We start from the raw sequence: 23148 nt of genomic DNA, 5'->3' as shown, positions 1-23148 counted from the left end.
AAGGTGTTGCTGTGCTGCATTGTCTGCCTGGAAGCAATATTGCTAGCTCATCCTCAGAGCCTACACTGATTTGGCTGGCTAAAAACACATGGCCCGCCAGGCTGAAATAGGCTTTTCTGTAACACCTAGAGCTGCAGAGGTTCTTTATGATCCATGCGCGGATGGTGCGGAAGAAAGATCTTTCATTTCACGAACTGATAGTGACGAGTGCTATCCTGCTTACTTTATGACCTCGACTTTGCATTGTTAAAATCACCCCTAGTAATTAGAAGTGAATTGGGTGGGTTTCGATACGCTTGGCCAAAGTCCTGGGCCCCAAGTTGTCAGCTGGTGTGACTAGATGGAGTGCCGTTAGAAAGGGATCTGACAGCATCTCGAAGGTTCACCTTCTTCATGAAACAAGGGCCTTTGTGACAAGAAATTAGGGAATGAGCCTCAGGAGCACACATGAACCAAGCACCATGGAAGTGTTGTCTTGGGGGATCTCCTGAGGCTGCAGCCAGGAAAGGATGTTACCAGAGACGCAAATTCCTGAACTGGGACACTAATACAGCAAAAATAAAAAAAATGAGGGCTACTGAATATTCATAGAATCATAGCGTTGGAAGGGATCCCAACCCTTTGCCAGTGCCAGATTTACATATGAGCTAAATACCGTATTTTTCTGTGTATAAGACTACATTTTCTTCTTTTAAAATCATGCTAAAAAGTGGGGGTAGTCTTATACATGGGTAGTGCATAGGGTGGATGTTTGATTGGTTGCTGCCAAGGCAGTCAGTGGCTATTGTGCGTGTTATTGGCTGCTGCATCAATGGGTGGTGTTGATTGGTTGGCGCTCCAGCAGTTGGGCGGGCAATTGGCAGCTTCTGCCGGCAATGGGCGGGAGGCAGATTTAGCGATGCGTGCAGGTGAGCGATTTTCGGCAATCCTATCTAAAAAAAAGCTCCACAACCCTGGATAACCCCCCCCCAAAAAAAAGGTCAACAACGCTGGGCAATCCTTCGCAAAAAAGCTCAATAACTCTGTGCCATCCCCCATTTTCTTAAATTTGAGCCCCCCAAAATAGGGGGCATCTTACAGACTATGGTACTGCACCAAAGGGTCCCTTGCCCTTTTGAATGGCATTTGAAGGGGCAGAAGGGACTGCAGAGGGAAGAGAGACCCCTTGCGCGGCATATGCACCCCTGCCTTGGGCACCAGCAATTGCTGCTATGTCACTGTGATCAATATTAGAGAACATGGGAACTTGTGGGTGAAACATATGTGCTCTGCCGCCGAGCTGTGCAGCACCCCACCACCAGGTTTTGAAGGAGTGCACTGAAAGAGATGGTTTGAGTATTGGCAGACCCCTACTCAGTTCACACCTCAGACAAAGAGAGCGCTCCAACCTACCCTACAGCATGAAAGTAGGCTGGCAGACTGGCCTGAGACATTTTGCTGCCCAAGGCAAAACACAAGATGGCAGCATCGCCACCAGGGCTGGGTGATATATCAATATATCGTCCCAAACTGGTTTGAAATCCATATTGTGATTACAGTTTCATAATTTCTGACCTGGAAATATATCACGAATCTTGGGGGGGGGGTTTGATGCAAAAATTGCAATGTGGGGGAAACCGTGAAGCCAGCCAATGCCTCTACCTAGGTCCACCACACTGCTGGCCTATTCAAGAGTGTGCTCATCTTTTGAAGGGTTTAGAGCCACGCCTTGTTCCTCTCAAAGGCATTCCGCTGCTGAATCTGATGTTCTAAAATACCTGGTCTTCCTCAAACGGAAAGGTCGTAAGCCCCTACAGGGCAGCTGTCTCCTATTTTAGCAAATGTTTTTGGCTGCCACACCCCTGTAATACTTTCCATGTAAAAAAAAAAAAAACTAATCGTGGGGTGGTGTTGCAGGAACCCAGCATTGCCAGACAACAGAAAGCCTATTACCTTTGAGACCTTGCGGTTGATTTGGGACATGTTGTGCAGCGTACACTGGTCCACCTTTGAGGTTAAATTATTCCGAGCCGCATATTCACTGGCCTTTTTCAGGGCTCTGCGCATCGGCGAGTGCACTGGGAGCGTGGCATCATTGTCCCATGCAGGCTTGTGGATCAAGGATGTTAAGTTTCAAGAGGGGTCCTTGAAACTCAAAATATGTTCCTCTGAAACCGATTGGTTATGTAGGGACACCACCCGGACTCTGGCCCCCTGGCCACACAGTGGCCCTTGCCCAGTCTGCAACACCCGTAGGTTCCTGAGAATCTGGCCTGAACTTGGCGACCGCCTCCTTATTCATGTTAATGCCCGCCCTCTGTCCAGGCATCAGTTCACTGCTGTGTTGAGAAGTTATTTCGGTTTGCGAAGGCAATCCCAGCCGCTTCTCAGGGCACTCATTCCACATTGGGGCTGCAATGCCTGGGGCATGCTCCCTGACCGCATCAAGGCCATGGGCCACTGGTATTGCAAGGTGTACATTCGCCCTGGTCAGCAATCACTGATGAGTCCCCTGTAACTCCTTTCACAGGTACCCCCAGCAAGCACATATGGATCATCGGCCGCAGTATTGTGTATTGGGTAGGCATCCATGCAGCCGTGAATAGTTGGGGTGAGTATCTGAGCATCCACCCCAGAGTCCGCTTATTCTGGCTGGGCCAATGAGGGATGCGTTGAGATGCCCTCTTGCCAAAGTTACAATGCAAAATCACTTCTCACAGTCCCCCGGACACCTTGCTGATTCATCTGGGCGAGAATGACCTGGTCGCCCAAAAGAACATCAGTCTAATCATGGCAGCAATTTCCCCCCAATACCACCATCTTCTGGTCTGAGCTCCTTCCGCGTCTGAAATGGAGAGGGGCTTTCAAGCCTTCTCGCCTCAGTTACGCCGTAGTAAAAATCAACAGGGCTAAACGCAATGTGAGCCTGCATCTTGGTGGCCGAATGATAAAACATCCAGACATTAGAACTGACCAACTGGACGTTTTCAGAACTGACTGAGTGCATCTTACACCTAGGAATGAGCGTTGGTTGAGAGACGTGAAGCAGAGCCTTGAAGAGTGGATTCAGCTGTAGGTAGTCTTGGTGGCGAGCCTGCGATTCCGTGGTCTCAGGTGGCGGTTTTAGGTCTTGGGTGGAATCCTTTAGTCCAGGGGCAGGCAACCTAAGGCCCATGGGCCACAAGCGGCCCACGCGGGTTGTTTAACAAGCCGCCCCCGAACCGAGCCACCCGCTTGGCAAGTCCCTGCGTGCTGTGCTAAACTAGCGCAGCGCGGGGGGCGGTGACTTGCTCCTGCGGCGCCGGAAATCAGATCTGCGCAGACGCAGGAAATTGTGGGATCTATGCTGGAGTGAACCAGCCCAGGCAAGGTAAACCTTGCCGACCCCTGCTTTAGTCTAACAACTGCAGAAGGGGGTGAAGTGGTGACTCATCCCTTCCGTGCCGGCGGCAATAGCAGAGTACCCCGTTAGAGGGGTCTTGAGGGGAGTCTCTGTCCACAAGTGCATGGCAAATGGGCCATAGAACTCCCCCCCCCAGCATCACAGGAGGGGGACCAGCTGCGTAAACACACATTTTGCAGTGGTCCCATATTCTTATTTGACCCTGCCATGCCTCAGACCAACTGGGGGCTGAGAGGGATACACGTCCAATGCCTATGCCAAGGTTTCCTACACCTGAAATTTAATAAAGTTGGGGCCATTTTAATCCCAAAATATGTTGTTGGGTCTACTCCTTTGCCCTTGAGGTCTGGCTCCGGGGGTAAGGGGGGGACTGCGCCTGGGCATGCAAACAACAGTCTACATTCTTCTTATTTTTTGAATATCCTTGCATATAAATTTCAAGGCAGTTTACAACCGTACAATAAAACAACTAGAAGCAAGAAAGGGAAACACCCAAAGCAGAGAGACCTAACAATTCTTCATCCAGCTGGAAAAGCTTGTCGAAACAAGAACATCTTCAATTGTTTCCGGACACTACAAATTCCGAGTGCCTGCAATATCTCAACATTATAGGATTATTTTTATAAGATATATATATATATATACATGGGTATGCAGGATAGCTTAACAGAGATAATGTAAGGAAGCAAAAGCATACATGTGCAACACATCACAATGTATCACACAGGAATATTAGATGTGGTAATAGTATTAAGAAAATGAAAACACATTGCAGATAAAGGCATATGGAAATGACAGCCCGTTGCTTTTAGACAGTGAGTGGTTTTGAAATAAAACTTAAAGGTGCAGTGAAAAGCAACTCCTCCTTTGGGGAAAGCAAAAGTTTGAAGTCTCTACGCTTATGACTTTAATCCAAAACCTCTATAGGGTTAGCTGGAACTCCTGCAGAGCTCAGAAGCATTTTCCGAATGCCATGGTTGTAACATAGCGCTCTGGATGATAAACCTGATTCCACGAAGACTTCCCGAACGCTAAAACATAGACCAGCAGTTGCATGCACCAATAAACGCAAGTTGGCCATGAAAGCTGGCATTTTGCACATGCAACCAGTACAACACACACACAGACACAATTCATTGGTGAAAAGAAAAGCCACTCTTAAACATGTGCCAAATACCTCTTTTTACACTGAGGATCATTATCTGAGCATTATTGCCCCACCCTACACCGTGACGTATTGGCCAAGCCTGCATATATACCATACACTTAAAGCAAATTTGAACCCAGGGGTCAGCAAACTTTTTCAGCGGGGGGCCGGTCCACTGTCCCATAGACCTTATGGGGAGCCAGTCTATATTTTTTTGGGGGGGGGATAATGGACAAATTCCTATGCCCCACAAATAACCCAGAGATGCATTTTAAATAAAAGGACACATTCTACTCATGTAAAAACACACTGATTCCCGGAACATCCACGGGCCGGATTTAGAAGGCGATTGGGCCAGATCCGACCCCCAGGCCTTAGTTTGCCTACCCATGTTTTAACCCAAAGAATCCCGGGGATTGTAACCTGTTAAGGCTGCTGGGAATTGCAGTGCTGCGATGGGTAAACTACAGTCCCCAAGATTATTTGAGGAAGAGAGTCAGGTTCTTTAAATGCATGGTGTGTACGCAACCAAAGGCTCTGGAGCCATTGCTGTATATGCTATGTGCATTGGCTCTGTAACGGCCTGTCCCACGCTGACATGTAAAACAGGGTATGTAATTAGGCTGACTGACAATAACAGATTCATTTAAATAAAATCAATAGAAAAGCAGCAGCTCAAACATTTATTATTATTATTATTATTATTATTATTATTATTATTTCATCCATCAGAATAACCACTTAACATTACAATCCGGACAGGCAGCTTTAGAAGTGGGTGGGGAGTGGACAAAAAGCGAAATCCAGATCTTTATTGCTTAGCCAAAGGCCATCATCTGTCCATACAACAGTATGATAAAATGTGAGACACCACTCAAAATAGTTTTAAAACCAAGAGCATTGTTCATTTCAATAGCCTATATACATTGAATATCTTTTACAATATGGTTTTTTAAAAGTTTACTCTTATTATTAATAACAGCAAATAATGTCACAGAAAAGACAGGCTCCTGTCCGTTCATAGTCTCAACACTTTAACAACAGAGTTGACAGTCCCCTGCTATCTGAAAATTCTCCATTGACTTTCATTAGACTAAGCCAGGCACCCCCAAACTGCGGCCCTCCAGATGTTTTGGCCTACAACTCCCATGATCCCTAGCTAACAGGACCAGTGGAGATTGTAGTCCAAAACATCTGGAGGGCCGAAGTTTGGGGGTGCCTGTTAAGCCATGCTGTCAGTCAAGTCATGTGGGATTCAGCTCATTCCACAAAAACCACAATTAGAAAACCAGCTAGATAAAACATGATCTTTGTCCGCAAAAAGAGCAGTGCATTCTGTCCTCCCCAATTCCTTTTGTTCCTCCAACCACTTTGCTATTGATTTATAGCTATGGCGACTCTATAGACTGTGCTGCAATACTTTATACGCCAGAGTTTCCGCCCCAGGATGTCCAGAGCCCTCAGGGCTCCTCCAGAGAAATTCCTCTGGACCATCCCTCTAAATGTTCAGAGGGGAAGCTATGCAGCCTTCCAAGGTGAATAGTCATATTTTTCAGGGGTTCAAGGGGCCAAAGAGGGAACCGATGAACATCTTGCCCCTTTCTCTTATGTTAGCAGCTGCATCTGTTGGGTCAAAAGCTCTTGAGCAAATAGGAAGTCAAAACTGAGCGCAACCCTGGAGCTACACTGTTTTGCAAAATAAAACTTTGGTGTTCTCTTGTGCGGGTATATATACACGTACAGTTTAATGGTTATTTTTTAGGGAAGCAAAACCAAAGTTTAAAAAAATGCACAGATCTGTGCTCTGAACTGGCTCTGGCTGCTGCGATAAGAGTCAGCTGTGATTTATCAGCCACTGGGAGCATTTTATTAATTCCAAATGAGGTCAATAGTCTGAGAAGAGGACAGACATTGGAGCATGTTGTTAAAGACTCTCGTGAATGTCTCCTCTTTATAAGCTGCAGCGAGGCAGAGTCATTACAAGGTCAGCTTCTTTACTGTCAGCTCGCAGGGTCAGCAAAGGGTCCGCCATGAGATCATTACATTTCTCAAGGCAGACGGCCTGTCATGGCATTCGCTTAAAAACTTCCCTTTGTCTTTTGAAGGCTGTAATCCCAAACACGCTCGGGGCAGCCCTGCAAAGCAGAACTAACTGCTTTTTCAAGTCAATGACTTTGTCCTCCTTCCTGGTTTTGGAACAATGGTGCATGTGAAAGACACCAGGTCGGTGCACCAAACGGCTAGATGAGTTGCAACCTTGCAAGTCCACGATTGGACCTCTGGTTCCTTTAAAGGCAGGGTGGAGAATTATACCTGGGCCTCTGGCGAAGCGATTAAGCCTCCCCAGTTTTCTTACTGTAAATCTTCCTGAAGCTGCTATTTGCCCCAAGGTGTTTTTTCTTAATTTGCACCAGGAAAATGGCAGAAGGGGGGGGGGAAACGACACCAGGATATGTTAAATACTTTGAAGAATAATGGTTATATACACAACTGGCAGATAGGGAAATGGAAGCATCTCTCTCTCTCTCTCTCTCTCTCTCTCTCTGATCAAGATATAAAGGTGTCTGAAGGCAACATAGATATATTTATAATTTTGTGTATTATGAGGATCATATGAGGATTCTTAATGTTTTATCTCTTTAGTGTATCTGAAGACGTGTGCATGCACACGAAAGCTCATACCAAAATATAAACTTAGTTGGTCTTTAAGGTGCTACTGAAGGAATTTTTTTATTTTGTTTTATCTCTTTAGTTTCCTTTCTGGTTGATATATTGTTTTCTATTTTCTTTTTAGTTTAGTTGGAGTTTTATGGTATATTAGGTTGAAAACCCTTAATAAAATTGAATTATTATTTTTTTAAAGGAAAATGACATGGAGGAAGGATTAACTCCCCTTTTAGCAATAGTCCAGATCCAATTGAACACTGAACTGTAAAACATACAGAAAGCAAAACTTTCAGCAGCATCCAGAGGTTTGCCAGTAAAAAGTCCAAAATTTGGATGGGAGTGTTTGGAATCTATTTTCCAAATTAATTGCACGTTTATAAATGTAAAAAAAAAAAAGTACAGCAGCACACAAGATGGCAACCTGGGACCATAGCAGCACCAGATAAAGAATGGTTTGTGGCCTACCTAGCACATATTGCAGTCTATTAACAGAAAAATAGGATGCCCAAGAAGTGATAATATAGGAAAAGCTACCCCAGCACATCTTCAGATGAGAAGTAGGAGGGTTTTCCTTCCCAACTGGGTATCCTGCAAGCAAAAGGCAGTTAAATGCAAACAGGTGTGGCAATTAAGATCCTAAATGCCAATTAAATGGGTAGAACATAATATTTCCTCCTTTGGTGAAACCCAATCTAAGAAAGAGGCTTCCTGAAGGAAGGATGTCAGAGATCAGAGAAAATTTCTGAGGCCTAAGACAGCTTTCCTAATCCAAAAGTCAGCCGTTGGTTCTCAGCTAGCAGAAGGCAAGACTTATCTTACAAGCCCCCTGCCCACAAAAAGCTGCCATTCACTGAAGCTGATGAGGAAAGAGATATACACCCAGACTTAAGAGGATTAGGGATGGGGCAGATTTTACAATGGGACCTCTTCAAATCATCTGATCGTTTGGAGTTCTGGATCAGATTCACAGAGTTTCTTCCTGGCGTTTGCTGCATTAGGAGTTATTTAGTTATTTCTCTCTACAGTATTTTTATTTTTTTTATCTGAGCTCATGTGGATCTCAAATGATATGATGGTGCAAGCAAAACAGAAGAGGAAATTCTCAAGATGTCGTGTTTCATTCACAACTTCCAACTCTGCTACGCAACCAAGAGAAAGAAAACGAGGGCTGAGAGACAGGGCATGATCAATAAAAATATGTGGACGTGGCTTTTTCATTTAGGCCGAACCAATCTCACTTCATTGTGTGCAACACTACTTGCTAGAAGAAAAGGCTAGGTTATACAGTCAAACCTTGGCTCCCAAACATATCCATTACTACTGTACGCTTTGGCTCCCGAACGCCGAAAACCTGGAAGTAAGTGTTCCGGTTTTCAAACATTTTTCAGAAGCCGAATGTCCAAAGAGCTTCCGCTTGAGTTCAGGAAGCTCCGGCAGCCAATCGAAAGCTGCGCCTCGGTTGTCGAACATTTCGGAAGCAGAACGGGCTTCCGAAACAAATTAAGTTCAACAACCGAGGTTTGACTGTCTTTTGTTATCTTATTTTTGTTATTTTATGAGAGCCATGCTTTTAGCCTGCCACTGGTGGTATTCCATCAGAATCATTTCCTCTCCTAGCCAGCGCATTCATGCACATCATAAAATGTGTCCCAGCATGCTGTGGGCCATTGCCTTGGTAATAAGTTATCCTTATTGTGAAGCATGCTGGGAAATTCTCCACAAAGCATTCTGAGCCAACAAGCATGATTGATGATGAAAGCAACCTCTTGCTGCACACAAGGAATGCTGGGGTATTAGCACTCTTGCTACTGAAGGGACAATACTTCAATCCCAGCAACAGCTGTGCCTCCATAGCTCATCCAGTGGGAAAGCAGCAGTGGTAAGTTGACTACAACAACTTCCATATGAATGCCAACCACTGTGGTTGGCCTTCTAGGTTGGATCCAGACTGAGGTTGAAATCAACACAACGTACCTGGGAGTAGGCTCTGTGGAATTCAACAGGACTAAAGTTTGCATAGACAGGGTGAGGACTGCATGGTTCGTTGCTATAAGTCCCACGGATTTCAATGAGTCTCCTCTGAATATGGCTAAGTCTGGATTCAACCCACTGATGAAAAGCTCTGGGGTTCGCTCTACAGAGCTCAGTGCAGCTAAGATGCCCCCCCCCCTGTGGTTTGGAGGGAGGGCTAGGTAATATATGGTTTTTAACAACGCGATAGATCACCAGATAAACATCACGATATACCGATATATCACAATGTCCGAAATAAGGATGGAGCTATGTAGAGGCACTGGCTGGCTTCACAGTTTTTCCTACATTGCGATTTTTGCATAGCACACACATAATGATTCGCAATATATTGCCAGGTCAAAACCTATGAAACCAATTTTTACGATATGGACTTCAAAGCGGTTTTGGATGATATATCAATATATTACCCAGCCCTATTTGGGGAAGGCAAACATGAGAAGTAATCGCCAGAGAGAGCTTGCTCCTTTCACAACAGAAGTTGCTTGGGAGCAGCAAAGTGTAAGGTGAGAAGCCTGAGCCACAAGCAACTTACAACCAAGTAAAAACTGCAATAATAATACCGTTTGAACCCATTTAAAATAGGCTAACCCAGGCATCCCCAAACTTCGGCCCTCCAGATGTTTTGGACTACAGTTCCCATCTTCCCCGCCCACTGGTCCTGTTAGCTAGGAATCATGGGAGTTGTAGGCCAAAACATCTGGAGGGCCCCAGTTTGGGATGCCTGGGCTAACCAATACAATACCATGGGTGCTATTCCTCAAATGCTGAAGAGACAAAAAGAGCCTTTGTTTGGCATCAAACAGATGACAAGGTTGGCTCACCACACAAGAGAGTGTGGGAGTCCTGTTGCCACACTCTGGACCTCCTTTGGAGAAGGCACACAGGGAAGGGTGGTGATATCAGGATCTCAGGCAGGTTCATATGGGGGCAAGATATAGTGGTACCTCGGTTGTCAAATGTAATCCATTCCGGCAGACTGCTGCGTCCGACAACTAAGGCGCAAAGGGCGGTCGGCAAAGTCAATGGAGAAAAAAGACAAAAACGCAGTGGAAGCCGTTCGACTTCCAAGGCATGTTCGAAAACAGAAGCAATTACTTCCAGGTTTTCGGCATTTGGGTTCCGAAACATTCGGCTTTCGAGACGCTAAAAAAACGAGGTACCACTGTATTTCTAAACTAGCAGCAGGGAAGGAGAACACATTTGCAGAGACTAATTATTTGGCTGAGTAAAGACCTAATACTTCCCCACCTATTCTCTCCCTAACCTCACATTCCATATACAGTAGAATCATAGAATTGTGGTATTTGCCTAATAATAATAATAATCCTAGTTGGGAATGAAGGTGGGCATTCAGTTATCAGCACTTTCAAATCTAAAGCACCTCTCTTTCTCTCTCTCTGCTACATGCTTCCCAAAAGCATAGATCAGGTTTAAAGAATGCGCAGCAAAGGCAAATGAATAGAGGCGAAAGCACTCACAGCTAACAGTAACCTCCACATTCTGGCATTCTAAAGTCTATGTTGCCACCCTGTGGAATTCAGAGGGAAAAAGATGCTGAGGAGAACCTGACAACTACAGCAGGAACAGGACTACGGATCAATGGCCCTGACTAGGCCCTCCCCTCCTCCCCTGGCCATCTCCTTTAAGCAGTGGGGGATAAAGGGCACCCAAGAAGCTTATTAGATACTACAATATGGCGACTTCATCTTGAACCATTCCCAATGCAAACGCCCAGCTCCATCTTGGTGCTACTTGCCTGCTGTTGCCACAACAATAATCTGAGGAAATAGCAAGGTTGAGCCTCAAGAGAGGCATATTTGGAACAAATCTGTCCAAAATTTGCTACCTCTAAATTTCGCCCCAATTCTCTGGCTATAGTGGAACATTAAGCCCAACTTTGCATCATCCCAGACTGGGCAAATATTTTTCCCCTGATTTCCTAAGCAATGTTTCCAATAGTGGAGTGGAGAACCCAGGAGCATTGGTCCATCTATCCCAGTATTGCCTACACTGACTGGCAGCAGCTGTGCAGGATTTCAGACTGGGACTCTCCCAGCCCTAAAGGGAAATGCCAGGGATTAAATCTGCCACCGTCACACCAAAGGTAGCCCCACGTAGAGCACATGGCAGTAGTCCAAGTGAGAGATAACCAGAGCATGCACCACTCTGGCGAGAAAGTCTGTGGGCGTACCAGGTGGAGCTGGTAGACAGCCACCCTGGACACAGAATTAATCTTCACCTCCATGGACAACTGTGAGTGCAAAATGACCCCCAGGCTATGGTTGCCACAAAAGTTGTCGAGTTTTTTGCCCAAAGTTTTCGAGCAAAAGAAAATTGCTGGTTTTGATCTTTTTAAAAAAGGAAAATTGGCAAAAACAACACTACTGACGTTCAGACTTGCCGATTTCTGCCGGGACACTGCTTCTGACTGCAGTATTCTGGGTATGTCCAGGAAATTCCGGACGTATGGCAACCCTGCCCGAGGCTTCAGGGCAGTTACCCCATTCAGGACCAGGGAGTCACCCATACCTGCCCCCCCACCCCCCAAAACTGTACTTGTCTTGTCAGGATTCAACCTCAATCGGCTAGCTGCCATTATCAGATCCCATAGCCCAGAACCCACCAGCGTTGTTAGATACAATTCAGAAAAGCATCAGATGCCAACTGGAGCATAAATGTTGATATTAGGTGCACAACATTAGGTGCACAACAACAGCTACCGTACTCATGGGAAGACTCACATTCAGATCCGAAAGGTCCCCTTTCTGTGGATAAAGTAAGTCTTCCTGGCAGAAGAAGTTCCTTCAGCCAGCAAAGGGAAACCTTTGGTTCCAGCCCAAATCACCGTAACTCAGGGATGGGGAACCTGTGCTTCTCCCAGATGCTGATGCTGAGTTGGGAGTTCAACAACTTCAGTCAGCCCAGCCGATAGCCAGGGATGCTGGAAGCTGGAGTCCAGCAACATTGGGAGGGCAGCAAGTTCGCCACCTCTGCGGTAACCTGTTGGAACAGATGCACACCTGTGTTGCAAACATACAATGGCTGAAGTGTGCCTTCCATTAAAGTCGATATTCAAAATAATGCACCTAGGTGGCTCTGTTCTTCTCCTGCTGCAGTTATTTGAATGGCTTCCGGAGCTTGTATACTCAGGTGAGGGCAGCAGGTGCGGAGTGCCCTCTTAAAATGTAAATATTTCACACTAGGTACTTTTATCCATGTCTACATATTTTCACCTTGCCGTGAAGGGTGAAGGAATGTTGCATGCATTAAAAAAAAAAAATAGTAATTGAGAAGAGAAACTGTTTCCCATGTGTTCAAATTTCTTGGTCAAAGCACAAAGCCAGCCAGCAAGATACACACAGCTCTATTCTTTGGGAGGCTTGGAGCAAAATAATAAATAGCCACCCTGTTGACACACAGGCAGTTGGATCATTCTCCAGCCCTGCAGAGGGAGGGTCCTGGCTCCACAGCCCAGACTAAATAGATTCCTGCTGACGGATGCAGCATTCCCCTTATGCTATGCCCTGCAACGGGCAAGGTCACAAATAATTATATGCACTAGGAAACATCAACAAGCCACCAGGCATCTGAAAGGACAGACGAGACAGAAGTTCCACGTTGTTATGTTGAGGTGGTTGTAAATTCCTCATCGAAAGAGGCGTTGGATCCAGAGCCTTTAAAGGATGCGATGACCGCACTGTTCCTAAAGTAACATAGTCTGGACCGAAGAGGTGGTAATAACCGTATGTCAGATTCAAAAGAAAATCCCTTCCTTGGCAAGGTGTTTCGAGTGGGTGGTTGCTCAGCTCGTGACTCTCTGCGGACACCGATTTACTAGATCCGCTTCAGGTGGGCTTGAGGCCTGGTTGTGGAACGGAAACGGATTTTGTTGCCCTGTGGGATGACCTCTGCTGAGACACAGACAGGGGTGTGTGGCACACTGTCTGTTTTCTTTAATCCATTTGGCTCCATCAGCCATGGTATCCTTCTGAACAGGCTGTCTGGGTTGGAGAGAGCACACTGCAGTGACTCTGCTTCTTGGGTGCTTCAGTCTTTGCACAAAGTTCTCCTTTGCTGGTTTTGATTGCCAAATTGTTTTACCAGATATGGTTTGTGCATATAATAGGCGGGTTTGTTTGGAGGGGGGTTTCGCTGGCCTTTTCGCTGTTTTAAGTTTCCTTGGTTTTGGTGTTTTTACGAGGAATTATGTGTATGTGTGTGTTTGAATCCCTGTGACGGGGTGAGTTCCCATTGCTCTGTCCCAGCTCCTGCCAACCTAGCAGTTCGAAAGCATGCCAGTGCAGGTAGATAAATAGGTACCACTCCAGCAGGAAGGTAAACGGTGTCTGTACACTCTGGTTTCCATCACGGTGTCCTGTTGCGCCAGAAGCAGTTTAGTCCTGCTGGCCACACAACCCAGAAAGCTCTCTGTGGACAAACACTGGCTCCCTCGGTCTAAAAACGAGATGAGCGCCGCAACCCCATAGTCACCATTGACTGGACTTAACCGTCCAGGGGTCCTTTACCTTTACTTTTTCATTCCTAAGAGGTGGGGACGTCAGTGGGGGACATCTGTTTAATGACTCATCTAACCCCAGACATTGAGAATCAAGCCTGCTCTGGTCTACCCTGGGTTCGGATCCTTGATCACACAAGTGTGGTGGAATGTTAAGAATTCAGATAAATCTGCTAAGAATATGAGAGCTCACCAGGCAGCTCCACCGCACAAATCAATACACACACACACACACACACACACACACCCCTACTACAGCACAATATTACGCAAGTCTAGATTCCAACTTTTAAAGATACTTCTTAAACAAGTCCCCTCTTCTGGATCTTCTAGTGAGTTATTGTCTTCTTCATCTATAGACTCAATCTTTTCATTCTTTTCTTATTATGGGTTGGAGGAAACTGTCAACACTTAATCCTGTTTCAAGCTGGAAAGGATGCACTGTGCTGAATTGTGTCAAACAAACAGAGTTTCACACCGCAAATACAAATAATTGTGGAATAACATTATTTTGCTGCTGGCTGTGCTGAAAAACCAGCTTCTCACAGACATCTCTGCATGGCGTCCATGGCGCTAACCACTGAAATGTAGACACTTTGGAAAGAGACAGCTGAGCAGCCAGTGTATCCATAAATGAGGGATTAAGGCAAACGCGGACCAAATTCAGCACCAGCGCGACTCCTTTTGTAAATATATCTGAAACCACTGTCAGTGCCATGGAAAAACAGCAACAGATGTGGAAGGCTAGGAAAAGTGTTAATGTACCCAAAATAAAGGAGACACAGATGTACTAACAGTGGGCGATGTGTGTGTTTCTGCTCTGTGCCAAATCCACCAAACACATTGAGTTCCCCAGCTGTGAGCCCACACACATTGCTCCAGATGTAGAGATTGAAGCAACCTCTCACACAGGCAGGAGCATCCAGGTCACGACCCACGGAGCCTCAAGAAAACTGTCACCCAATGTCAGTATGCTGACTTTTTGCGATGTCTGGACTGCATCAGAGGTGTAGAATTAAAAAAGGAGTACTGCGAGGTTGAAACCAATGTCTGGACAGCCATGAAAACACATGGGCTTAGAGCCAGTGATATCAGAAAGTTGCCACGGGCACCTCAGTTAAAAGTTTTCCTCTGCAATCACGAAACCGGAGGTTCCCAGTGATCAAGCTACACTACTGGTTTATATGCATACTGTCCCAATGCACATCCAGAAAACATATAGAGATGGTTACCATAGCAGGAAAGTATAGCTGATGCAGTTCAGAAAAGCCCTACTAGATGACCAACAGCCGTCCTAAGCAGGCAGTTTATGAATGCAAACATGTTTTTGACGTTCCAAGACAAGTCACATTGGAACAAAAATGGGCACAACCAAGACCTGATGTGTTTTGCAATGCAAATTCACACCAAGCAGAAGAAGCTACCTATTGCAAAGAATGACCACCCAGATCCCTACCAGCAAACTTCCCCCAAAACGTCTAGGTCAAGCCAGATACTACCAGCCACCCAGTAGGGCTGGGCAATACCTGGTTTTCAATATCACAATATATCACCAGCTAAGCATTGTGATATACTACACTGTCTGAAATAAGGATAGAGCTATGTAAAGGCATTGGCTTCACGGTTTTCCTCACATTAGGATTTTTGCACAGCACACACACACACGATTCACAATATATTTCCAGGTCAAAAATTATGAAACTGATATCACGATATGGGCTTCCCCAGTTTTCGATGCTATATCAATGTATCACCCAGCCCTACCACCCAGTGGAGACTCCTGCCATAAAAAACAAAGCAAAAATGTAGCTGAATTTCACTTGCAGCCCAGCCGTTTTCTCCTCTTTCTGGGATTTATGCCCCCATTCTGCATCTTTTGTTTTGACTTGTGGAGAAGAGAGAGAGCCTCCCTCAACTGGCATTGGCACTAAATTGTGATTGTGAGTACTCAAGTTGCGTCAACTGGAACTGTTCAATTGCTGCAACAAGAAACTGGACAAGAGGGGGCATTACAACCAAGTGGTTTTTCTCCAGGAGCCCCAAACTGAACTTCCTTCTCCCAATGAACAATTTGTTTAGATGGGAGAGGGAGATTTTGTTTTACAATAATGTCAACCTATAACCTTCCAGTATCATAAATATCAGGAATTCTGAAGGCCTGGATTCAGAGCCTGCTGTGGATCTGAACCTTGAGTTTTGCTCTCCATCATTTCTCTGTGGCTATAATACCGTTTTAAAAACAGCCCTTCCGCTTGGGTTAACGTAAAGCTGACTTGGCCTGTAAGATGATAATCTTTATTTACATTGAAACATACTGTGGAATCATTAAATTCATTGTGCAAAGCACCTTTCAGACAACCCACTTTCATGTGTATTCCAGCTGGCAGACTACAAAAGCCAGGCTCACTGTGTGATCCGGAAGCATCCAAGGCAGCAGTTTTGAAGCGAAGTAGTTACCTGACCTGCACTTAGGTGAGAAGCTGCTGGGAGCCCCACAAAAGCTACTCCAAGGTTTCCAACGGAAGAGTGACACAGAAATACAGTAAGCGAGTTACGATATGCAGTCATACCTTGGAAGTCGAATGGAATCCATTCCGGACGTCCGTGCGACTTCCAAAACATTTGGAAACCAAAACGCAGCTTCTGATTAACTGCAGCCAACCAGAACACTCACTTCTGGCTTTGCAGCGTTCGGGAGCCAAAACATACGGGAACTGAGCTGTTCCGACTTCCAAGGTATGACTGTAAATGGAGAAAAAAAGTCATGTGGCTGCTCTGAAAATCAACTCATATACACCCTTGGCCACGGGACCATGGACCACAACACAGCGAGGAGAAATTTCGTCTTTTCGTAACAGCTCTGCAAAAGTGACTTAACCGTGAATGGTGATGGAGGTGTGTATCTTTATCTATGATTGCGCAAGCCAGCACACGGCATATACATACCCACAGTCGCAAATCTCACAAATGCATGGTCGGCAGAGACGTGAAACCGCTGGAGAAGCCATGGCTGCTGCAGTCCTGTTTCTTCAGAGGTACAACCTGTAGGCTAGCTCTTCCGCATCTCACTGCAGCAGGTCACAAAGGAAGAAAGTATTCTGCGCATCTCAGCTAGTCAGCTTTCCTAGAGCAGTAACAAATTCTCTTTCCCCCTAAACTTGCTGCTGTTCAAGCCTCTACTAATCCAGGCCTGCTCTGCAAAGGACAGGAGACTCATAATATCCTCTTGGGGTGGTCACTTGGAGATCCTTTGTGAAGTCACCAGGGTAGACCTGGGTCTTGCAGCAGCAAAACTGCCAAAAGCAGGCCTGAGCACAGTCCCCACCACAAAACGTAGGAGGAATTCATAGCTCAATTTATAGCTAGCTCAATTTTAAATCTGGCAATCACTAAGATACTCCAGTTGTGGGCAAATCAGAAAGAGCAGGGCCGCTTTAGAGATGCAAGCTAGATAGAGGGCTCCCACTTCAATATTTATAAAAGGAAAACAACAATGTAGTAAATACAGCTACAAACATTACTTGACAATACTGTAACCCTTCCATGTGGAGCTTCGAATCAGTCCTTTGAAAACCTTAATGTATCAATGCCAAAGTCACAGGAACACATGAATATTAAATACCTATTGTTTTCTTGTTTCTGTTCCTGTGGGCATTTGGGGCATATTTCCTGCAACATTTTCAAAAACTACCTGTGAACGTGGAGTTGAGCAAAACCCACACGCTGCCCACCAATACTGAAAACAGATCTGTACACATGTTTGATATTAGAACACTTCCTGTAATAAAAATGTTACTGAGACAGGCCACAAGGCTTTTTGTATTAGGGAGAATATGTATATCCTGCTTTATAGACCCAAGAGGATCGCAGTGGCTTACAAAATATCCTTAAATCTAGTACAGGGACAGAAATTAAATGGCACTCCACATTGAATCAGAATTACTTGGCCAGCATCCTTGGCGTCATCCTATCAGGTACTGTAGCAAGCCCCAACAAAATATTTTGAGGCAAGGGAGCAAGCTGTGCAGCTGAAACGTATGAAAGAAGACATCTTCCCTTGCTGGCAGCTTCTTTTATAGGGGCTTTTCTACATTAACATGCTATATGAAGAAGTAGCAAGTCAGACTTGAGATTCAGCTACACAGCTGCAAACGTTTTAAATGTGTTGTAAAGTGCAATATACAAATGTGACCTTAGATGGTGACAGTGAGCTATGCAAAACTAAATGTATTTTTCCAAAACGTCTTTTTTAAAAAGCATTTTCACAGAATTTTCTATACATGTGTAGATTCCACCTTGAAGGCTTTACTATTTGGCTTGGAAATGAGAAAATTCTGGCAGATCCACTTCCCCTAACCTGCATAACCCAAATGCTGCAATATAGCATACAAGAGGGAAATTTACTAAATGCTAGAGGCAAAAGCTACTTCTGTGATCAGAGGCTCCTAAGTGCATAGTTTTATTCTTTTGTTAATTGTGCTGTTTTAAATGTGCATTTGACTTCACTTAGAAATGTGTTGTTTTTAAATGCTTAAGATTTTTTTTGTTAACTTTGTGTTAAATATGTATTCTGCAGTTGACCTCCTTTGTAATGTTTTATTTTGAAAGCTTTAAGATAATGTTTTAGTTTTCTATTTGACTTTTTCAGATTGTTTTATTGTTGTTTTATTGTTCAATATGCTGCAAACCGCTTTGAGATTCTGAAAAATATAAAGCAGTACAGTATAGAAATGAAAATAATAGTAATAATAATAATAATGGTTCGTGAAGTACAGAAAATTGCTGCTGGAAAAATACATTCCCAGCTCAGAAGCCAGAGTAGTCACTTGAACAGAACACCCCCCATAAAGCTGGAGGGAGGTTTGGGAGAAATTCAATGTGGCGCTAAGATGACTATTCCACCAGCGCAAGCATTTCGGACCACTCAGAACCAATTTTGGGGGTGGGGTGGGGCTGCAGAAGTTTGGAAAGACCTGTGGTGTTAGCAGAAGGCCTTGCCTGGGCTTTCGCTGGCAGGACCCATTAGTTGAATCCAGCCTAAAATAAGTGAACAGGCATAACATACAAGTTGGGCCTCTTTCATAGCCTTAAATAAATTTACTTCATTCTTCAGAGGGAAACCCTTAAATCAGAATATTTTATTGAGAGAAGTTTATTATGCTTTTTAAAAAGTGGAACTTTTATTTCATTTTAATAAATATTTTAAGACAAGTGAAAGTTTTAAGACAAATAATTAGTTACTAGAATTCAGTTCATTTTCTACATGACCAAGTTATGTCTGGGCAAATGTGTTCTAACAAAGTAAGCTCTCCATTTTTTAGATTAGTTCTTAAATACTCAGCACATAACCTATTTTAGGGGGAGCATCTTGCAACAGCAAACATTAAGAGAAAACACAGAAGAGAAAGATAAAAACATCTGCGTAATGAAGACTATTCTTAAACATCTATAGATTTCCACACAGGAGGAAAAGTTGACATAAGAATGGCCAACTGGCTTAGCCAATTATTTACAAGAGCAATTCATTAAGAACACGTGCTGAAAAGGGTTAGAGCAAAACGATCTGTCAAAATCTGATTGGAATGCAGTTATGATATGTAAAGGTGTCCACAGATAATATTTGTTGGTTCAGTCTCTTAATACCAACACTCCATGCTTGTGAAAGTCTAAAATGGCCTCAATTTTTCATGATCTATTAATCAGCAAAAACAGAAGTGCACCATAATGGGGACTATGTAACAAACTAAGTCAGAGTTTGCATTGCTTAACACCAAAATCTCAATGAAAGCATGAGGTTTACAAAAAATACTTTAGGTAAAAGTGAAATGTTTAAGTTTCTGAAGTTAGTGCATTGTTATATAACCAAGGAATGTTTTCATCTTTACAGATCTTTGCAGATGAAGATTCTTTTACATCCAGTTCCAGGCTACTTTTCTGAAAAAGAAACACATATGCCATTCAAAAACTTTTCAATTATTTTTTTAAAACTTGCCTAGAAATAATAGTCCTTTGGGCATAAAGTCTTCCAAGGATGTGTGCTGTTATATATGGGGTAGAAATCTATTACAAAGCAGTCTCGGTTAAAACTTTTAAAACTTCAAGCAGCAAAAGGATTTTTTATGGTCACTTTGGCTATTAGAATTTAGATAATATTAAGAATAAGGTGGTCAAAATTGAGAGAATATGTTTCACATGTAAGGCCAGAAAATGAGAAATCATTTTCCTTGCACAAGCAACGCATGCAAGATCTCTGAATACAAAATTAGCAGGTGGGTTTTTTTAAAAAATAAAACCATATCCAGAGAATTTGTTGTGCAAGTAGGAGCAAATGAGAGTTAAGTAAAGAAATAAAAAACAGACAGCAGACTTTCTTGCTCTAACACAAACTGGTCTGGGAAGTTCCTAAAGTTTAAAAAGCTGTTTGCCACAATGGAAATGGTTGGGCAAAAAACCCCAAAAAAACTAGACACTACCTTGGATGTGCATAATTAGTGGCATGCTTCTTTGGCTCCCGTCCCACGTACAAAAGCTGTTTCACATAGCTACTTGCTCCCTTGTATACCTACTATGGTATGACGGCTTGCGCTAGCAAATGCAAATCTGAGCACAGCAGAAATGCAAGCTATTTTATCCCTTACAAAACTATGCTAGGAGTTTGCTGGCACTCCTTAGCTTCTGCTCCACTCAGAATTAGAAAGTGTTCCATCACAGAAATCCTATGTCTGCTTCAGGAGTATCATACTTTTCCGTGTATAAGACTAGGGGTTTTTTCTGAGAAAACAATCCTAAAAAATTGGGGTCATCTTATACATGGGTAGTGCAGAGTTGGCACTGGGGATTTGTTGCTGTCATGAGGAGATTTTCAGCAGTGATTATGCGTGTGATTGGTGGGTGCCGTCAGGGCTGCTGTTGATTGGCCACTGTTGTGGTAATGGGGCGGGCTAATGGTGGCTGCTTGGGGCGATCAAGCAGATGATTTTTGGCTTCTGCGATGTGTGTGCTTTGTAGCATTGGTTAGTGGGGTGAGCGATTTTCGGGCTCCCCCCCCCCATAAAAAATGGGGGCGTGTTATATACAGAAAAATACAGTAAGTCCCATCGTGTCCACTGGGGCTTGGGAACATAGGAAGCTGGTTTTCATCCAGTCTACATTGACTAGCATCAGCTCTTCAGAGTTTCAGACAGTAGGTGTGGACATCCCTAACTGCGGATGATTGGGGAAAAAACCTGCCCCTTCTGCGTACAAAGCAGATGCTCTAACCCAGGCATGTCAAACCTGCGGCCCTCCAGATGTTTTGGCCTACAACTCCCATGATCCCTAGCTAGCAGGACCAGTGGTTGGGGAAGATGGGAATTGTAGTCCAAAACATCTGGAGGGCCGCAGGTTTGACATGCCTGCTCTAACCACTGAGCTATGCCACTTCCCCCTGTAGGCAAATAAGAGAACTGCGGCCTAAATCACACATTGAAAACAGAGGAATGCCAACCCGCCCCAACATGGCAATAAAACACATTTCCATCTGCAAGATCCAACTGATACTAACTGTTTTACATGCCTCCTCTATCCTGTGAGCCTGAATGCTCTCTCTGTGGCGTTGAAGGAAGCGAACCCAGGGGGGAGAGAAGGATAGTTCTTTCAAGAAGAGTCATGTGCGATGGTTTCCTGGCAAGTTCTGCATCTGATGCATATGGTTTTCCCGAAGGGGTAAGAACACTGTGAGCTTCCAGGCTCGCCGGAGAGAGGCTAAACTCAGATCTGCACCTTGGGATTTGCTTTATAGAAGGCAGCGAGTTTTCGAGTGCAGACTTTTTCAACATTTCCAAGCGCCTTCGAATAGATTGCAAATCCAGTTTGCCCTCACTTCCTGCCACGCAGTCCGGCAAAGCGTTGCTGTCTTCTCTTGCTTCATCCAGTTCAAAATCTTTACAACTATTATTAAGGCTTACGAGTGCCCCTTCCTCTGGAAGGGTTTCTTGAAGTATGCCCAGTTGGATAACTTCCCGGCTATCAGAGCCACTTCCTATCGGAAGACCATCCCATGAAACAGTTGTACTCATGGAAGAATTCTGGCTCACGCAAGGAGGCAAAGTCTCTGCTGCAATGCTATTCCATGGAGCATCCTCCAGCTCACTTGCACGTTCAGTCTTGGGGCCAAGTTCTGGGTTTTTTGTTTCACATTTGCCTGGAACAGTGTGTGTTAACCCTTCCTTCCAAAACATCTCATCCATTGGCCCAGCAGCTGCTTGATGGGTCAGCAATTCGCTACAACCGGTAACCACCTGCTGGAAACAAAACGGGGAACGCCCTTCCAGAAAAGGAGATTCTGCTGTATCGGACATGCATGAAGACATAAAGCATGCCATACTTGAATCTACTCGGTTTCTAGACACAGGGACTCGGTCCTCTGGTATTTCTTTTATTGCTTCGGTATGATTCCTTTCCACACTTGAGGCTTCTTCATCCTGGATAGCTTTTTTCCAGGAGCTTCTAATTTCAGCAACTAAAATTGAATCAAGAATAAGTGAAATGTAACACTGCACTGGAGACCACACTCCTATCCAATGTGTTTATATTGCACAGTTGGCATGTTACCTTCAAAACTGGCTAGACAACTTGTTTATAATAATAAAATAAATAATAATAATAATAATAATAATAATAATAATTTATTCCTTATACCCCACTCATCTGGCCAGGCCTCCCCAGCCACTCTGGGAGGCTTCCAATAGAATATTAAAAACACAATAAAACATCAAACATTAAAAGCTTCCCTAAACAGGGCTGCCTTCAGGTATCTTCTAAAAGTCATTTAGTTGTTTATCTCCCTGACATGTGGCGGGAGGGCGTTCCACAGGGCGGGTGCCACCACCAAGAAAGCCCTCTGTCTGGTTCCCTGTAACCTCACTTCTCACAGGGAGGGAACCGCCAGAAGGCCCTCAGCGCTGGACCTCAGTTTCCAGGCTGAACGATGAGGGTGGAGACGCTCCTTCAGGGATACTGGGCCCAGGCCGTTTGGATTCCCTCTCTTCCTTCCACATGCAATGTCATCAGTTACTTAAGTATAAGGTCCTTAGAAGAATGGTGGATATAATGTCAAAGTTCAGGGAAGCAAAACTATTTGTACTGCCAGACTGTGACTGATCTGTGTTTAAAAATCAGGTTCTGTGTGAGCTGAACAGATTTCCTTAGTTTGAACTGCTTTGCTAGTCATGTGAACAGCAAGAAAACAGGCTGAAGGACCAACCTCTGACCACTGAAAAGGCTTCCCTCCTCCAGGCGTATCTCACCAGGCATTGCCCACAGAATGGAAGTGCCTATTTTGCTGCCATAAGGGGAAGAAACTCTTCATAAACAAAAAAAAATGGATTCTCAGGGAGTCATAGAATCATAGAGTTGGAAGAG

General features: G+C 44.4%; 2 protein-coding genes across 3 annotated transcripts in view; both read right to left on the bottom strand.

Annotated features, from left to right (window-relative positions):
• Positions 1-16754, bottom strand: part of SAXO1 (stabilizer of axonemal microtubules 1) — a 31969-nt gene extending 15215 nt beyond the window's left edge. Inside the window, exon 1 of the mRNA XM_035141077.2 lies at positions 16693-16754. Coding sequence (XP_034996968.2) covers positions 16693-16754 — 62 coding nt within the window. The remainder of the gene's footprint in view (positions 1-16692) is intronic.
• Positions 3265-23148, bottom strand: part of HAUS6 (HAUS augmin like complex subunit 6) — a 36528-nt gene continuing 16644 nt past the window's right edge. Inside the window, exons 16-17 of one of the 2 annotated variants that reach the window (XM_060268983.1) lie at positions 21290-22246; positions 3265-19680 (exon numbers count right to left, since the gene is read on the bottom strand). In XM_060268983.1, coding sequence (XP_060124966.1) covers positions 21294-22246 — 953 coding nt within the window. In that variant the 3' untranslated portion in view covers positions 3265-19680; positions 21290-21293. The remainder of the gene's footprint in view (positions 19681-21289; positions 22247-23148) is intronic. The other variant, XM_060268984.1, reaches the window with a different exon arrangement.

The sequence above is a fragment of the Zootoca vivipara genome, chromosome 16 (genome assembly GCF_963506605.1).
Source record: "Zootoca vivipara chromosome 16, rZooViv1.1, whole genome shotgun sequence".
Classification (NCBI taxonomy): Eukaryota; Metazoa; Chordata; class Lepidosauria; order Squamata; family Lacertidae; genus Zootoca; species Zootoca vivipara.
Note: the sequence above shows the minus strand (reverse complement) of the source record. Positions and strands in the feature narration are given on the sequence as shown.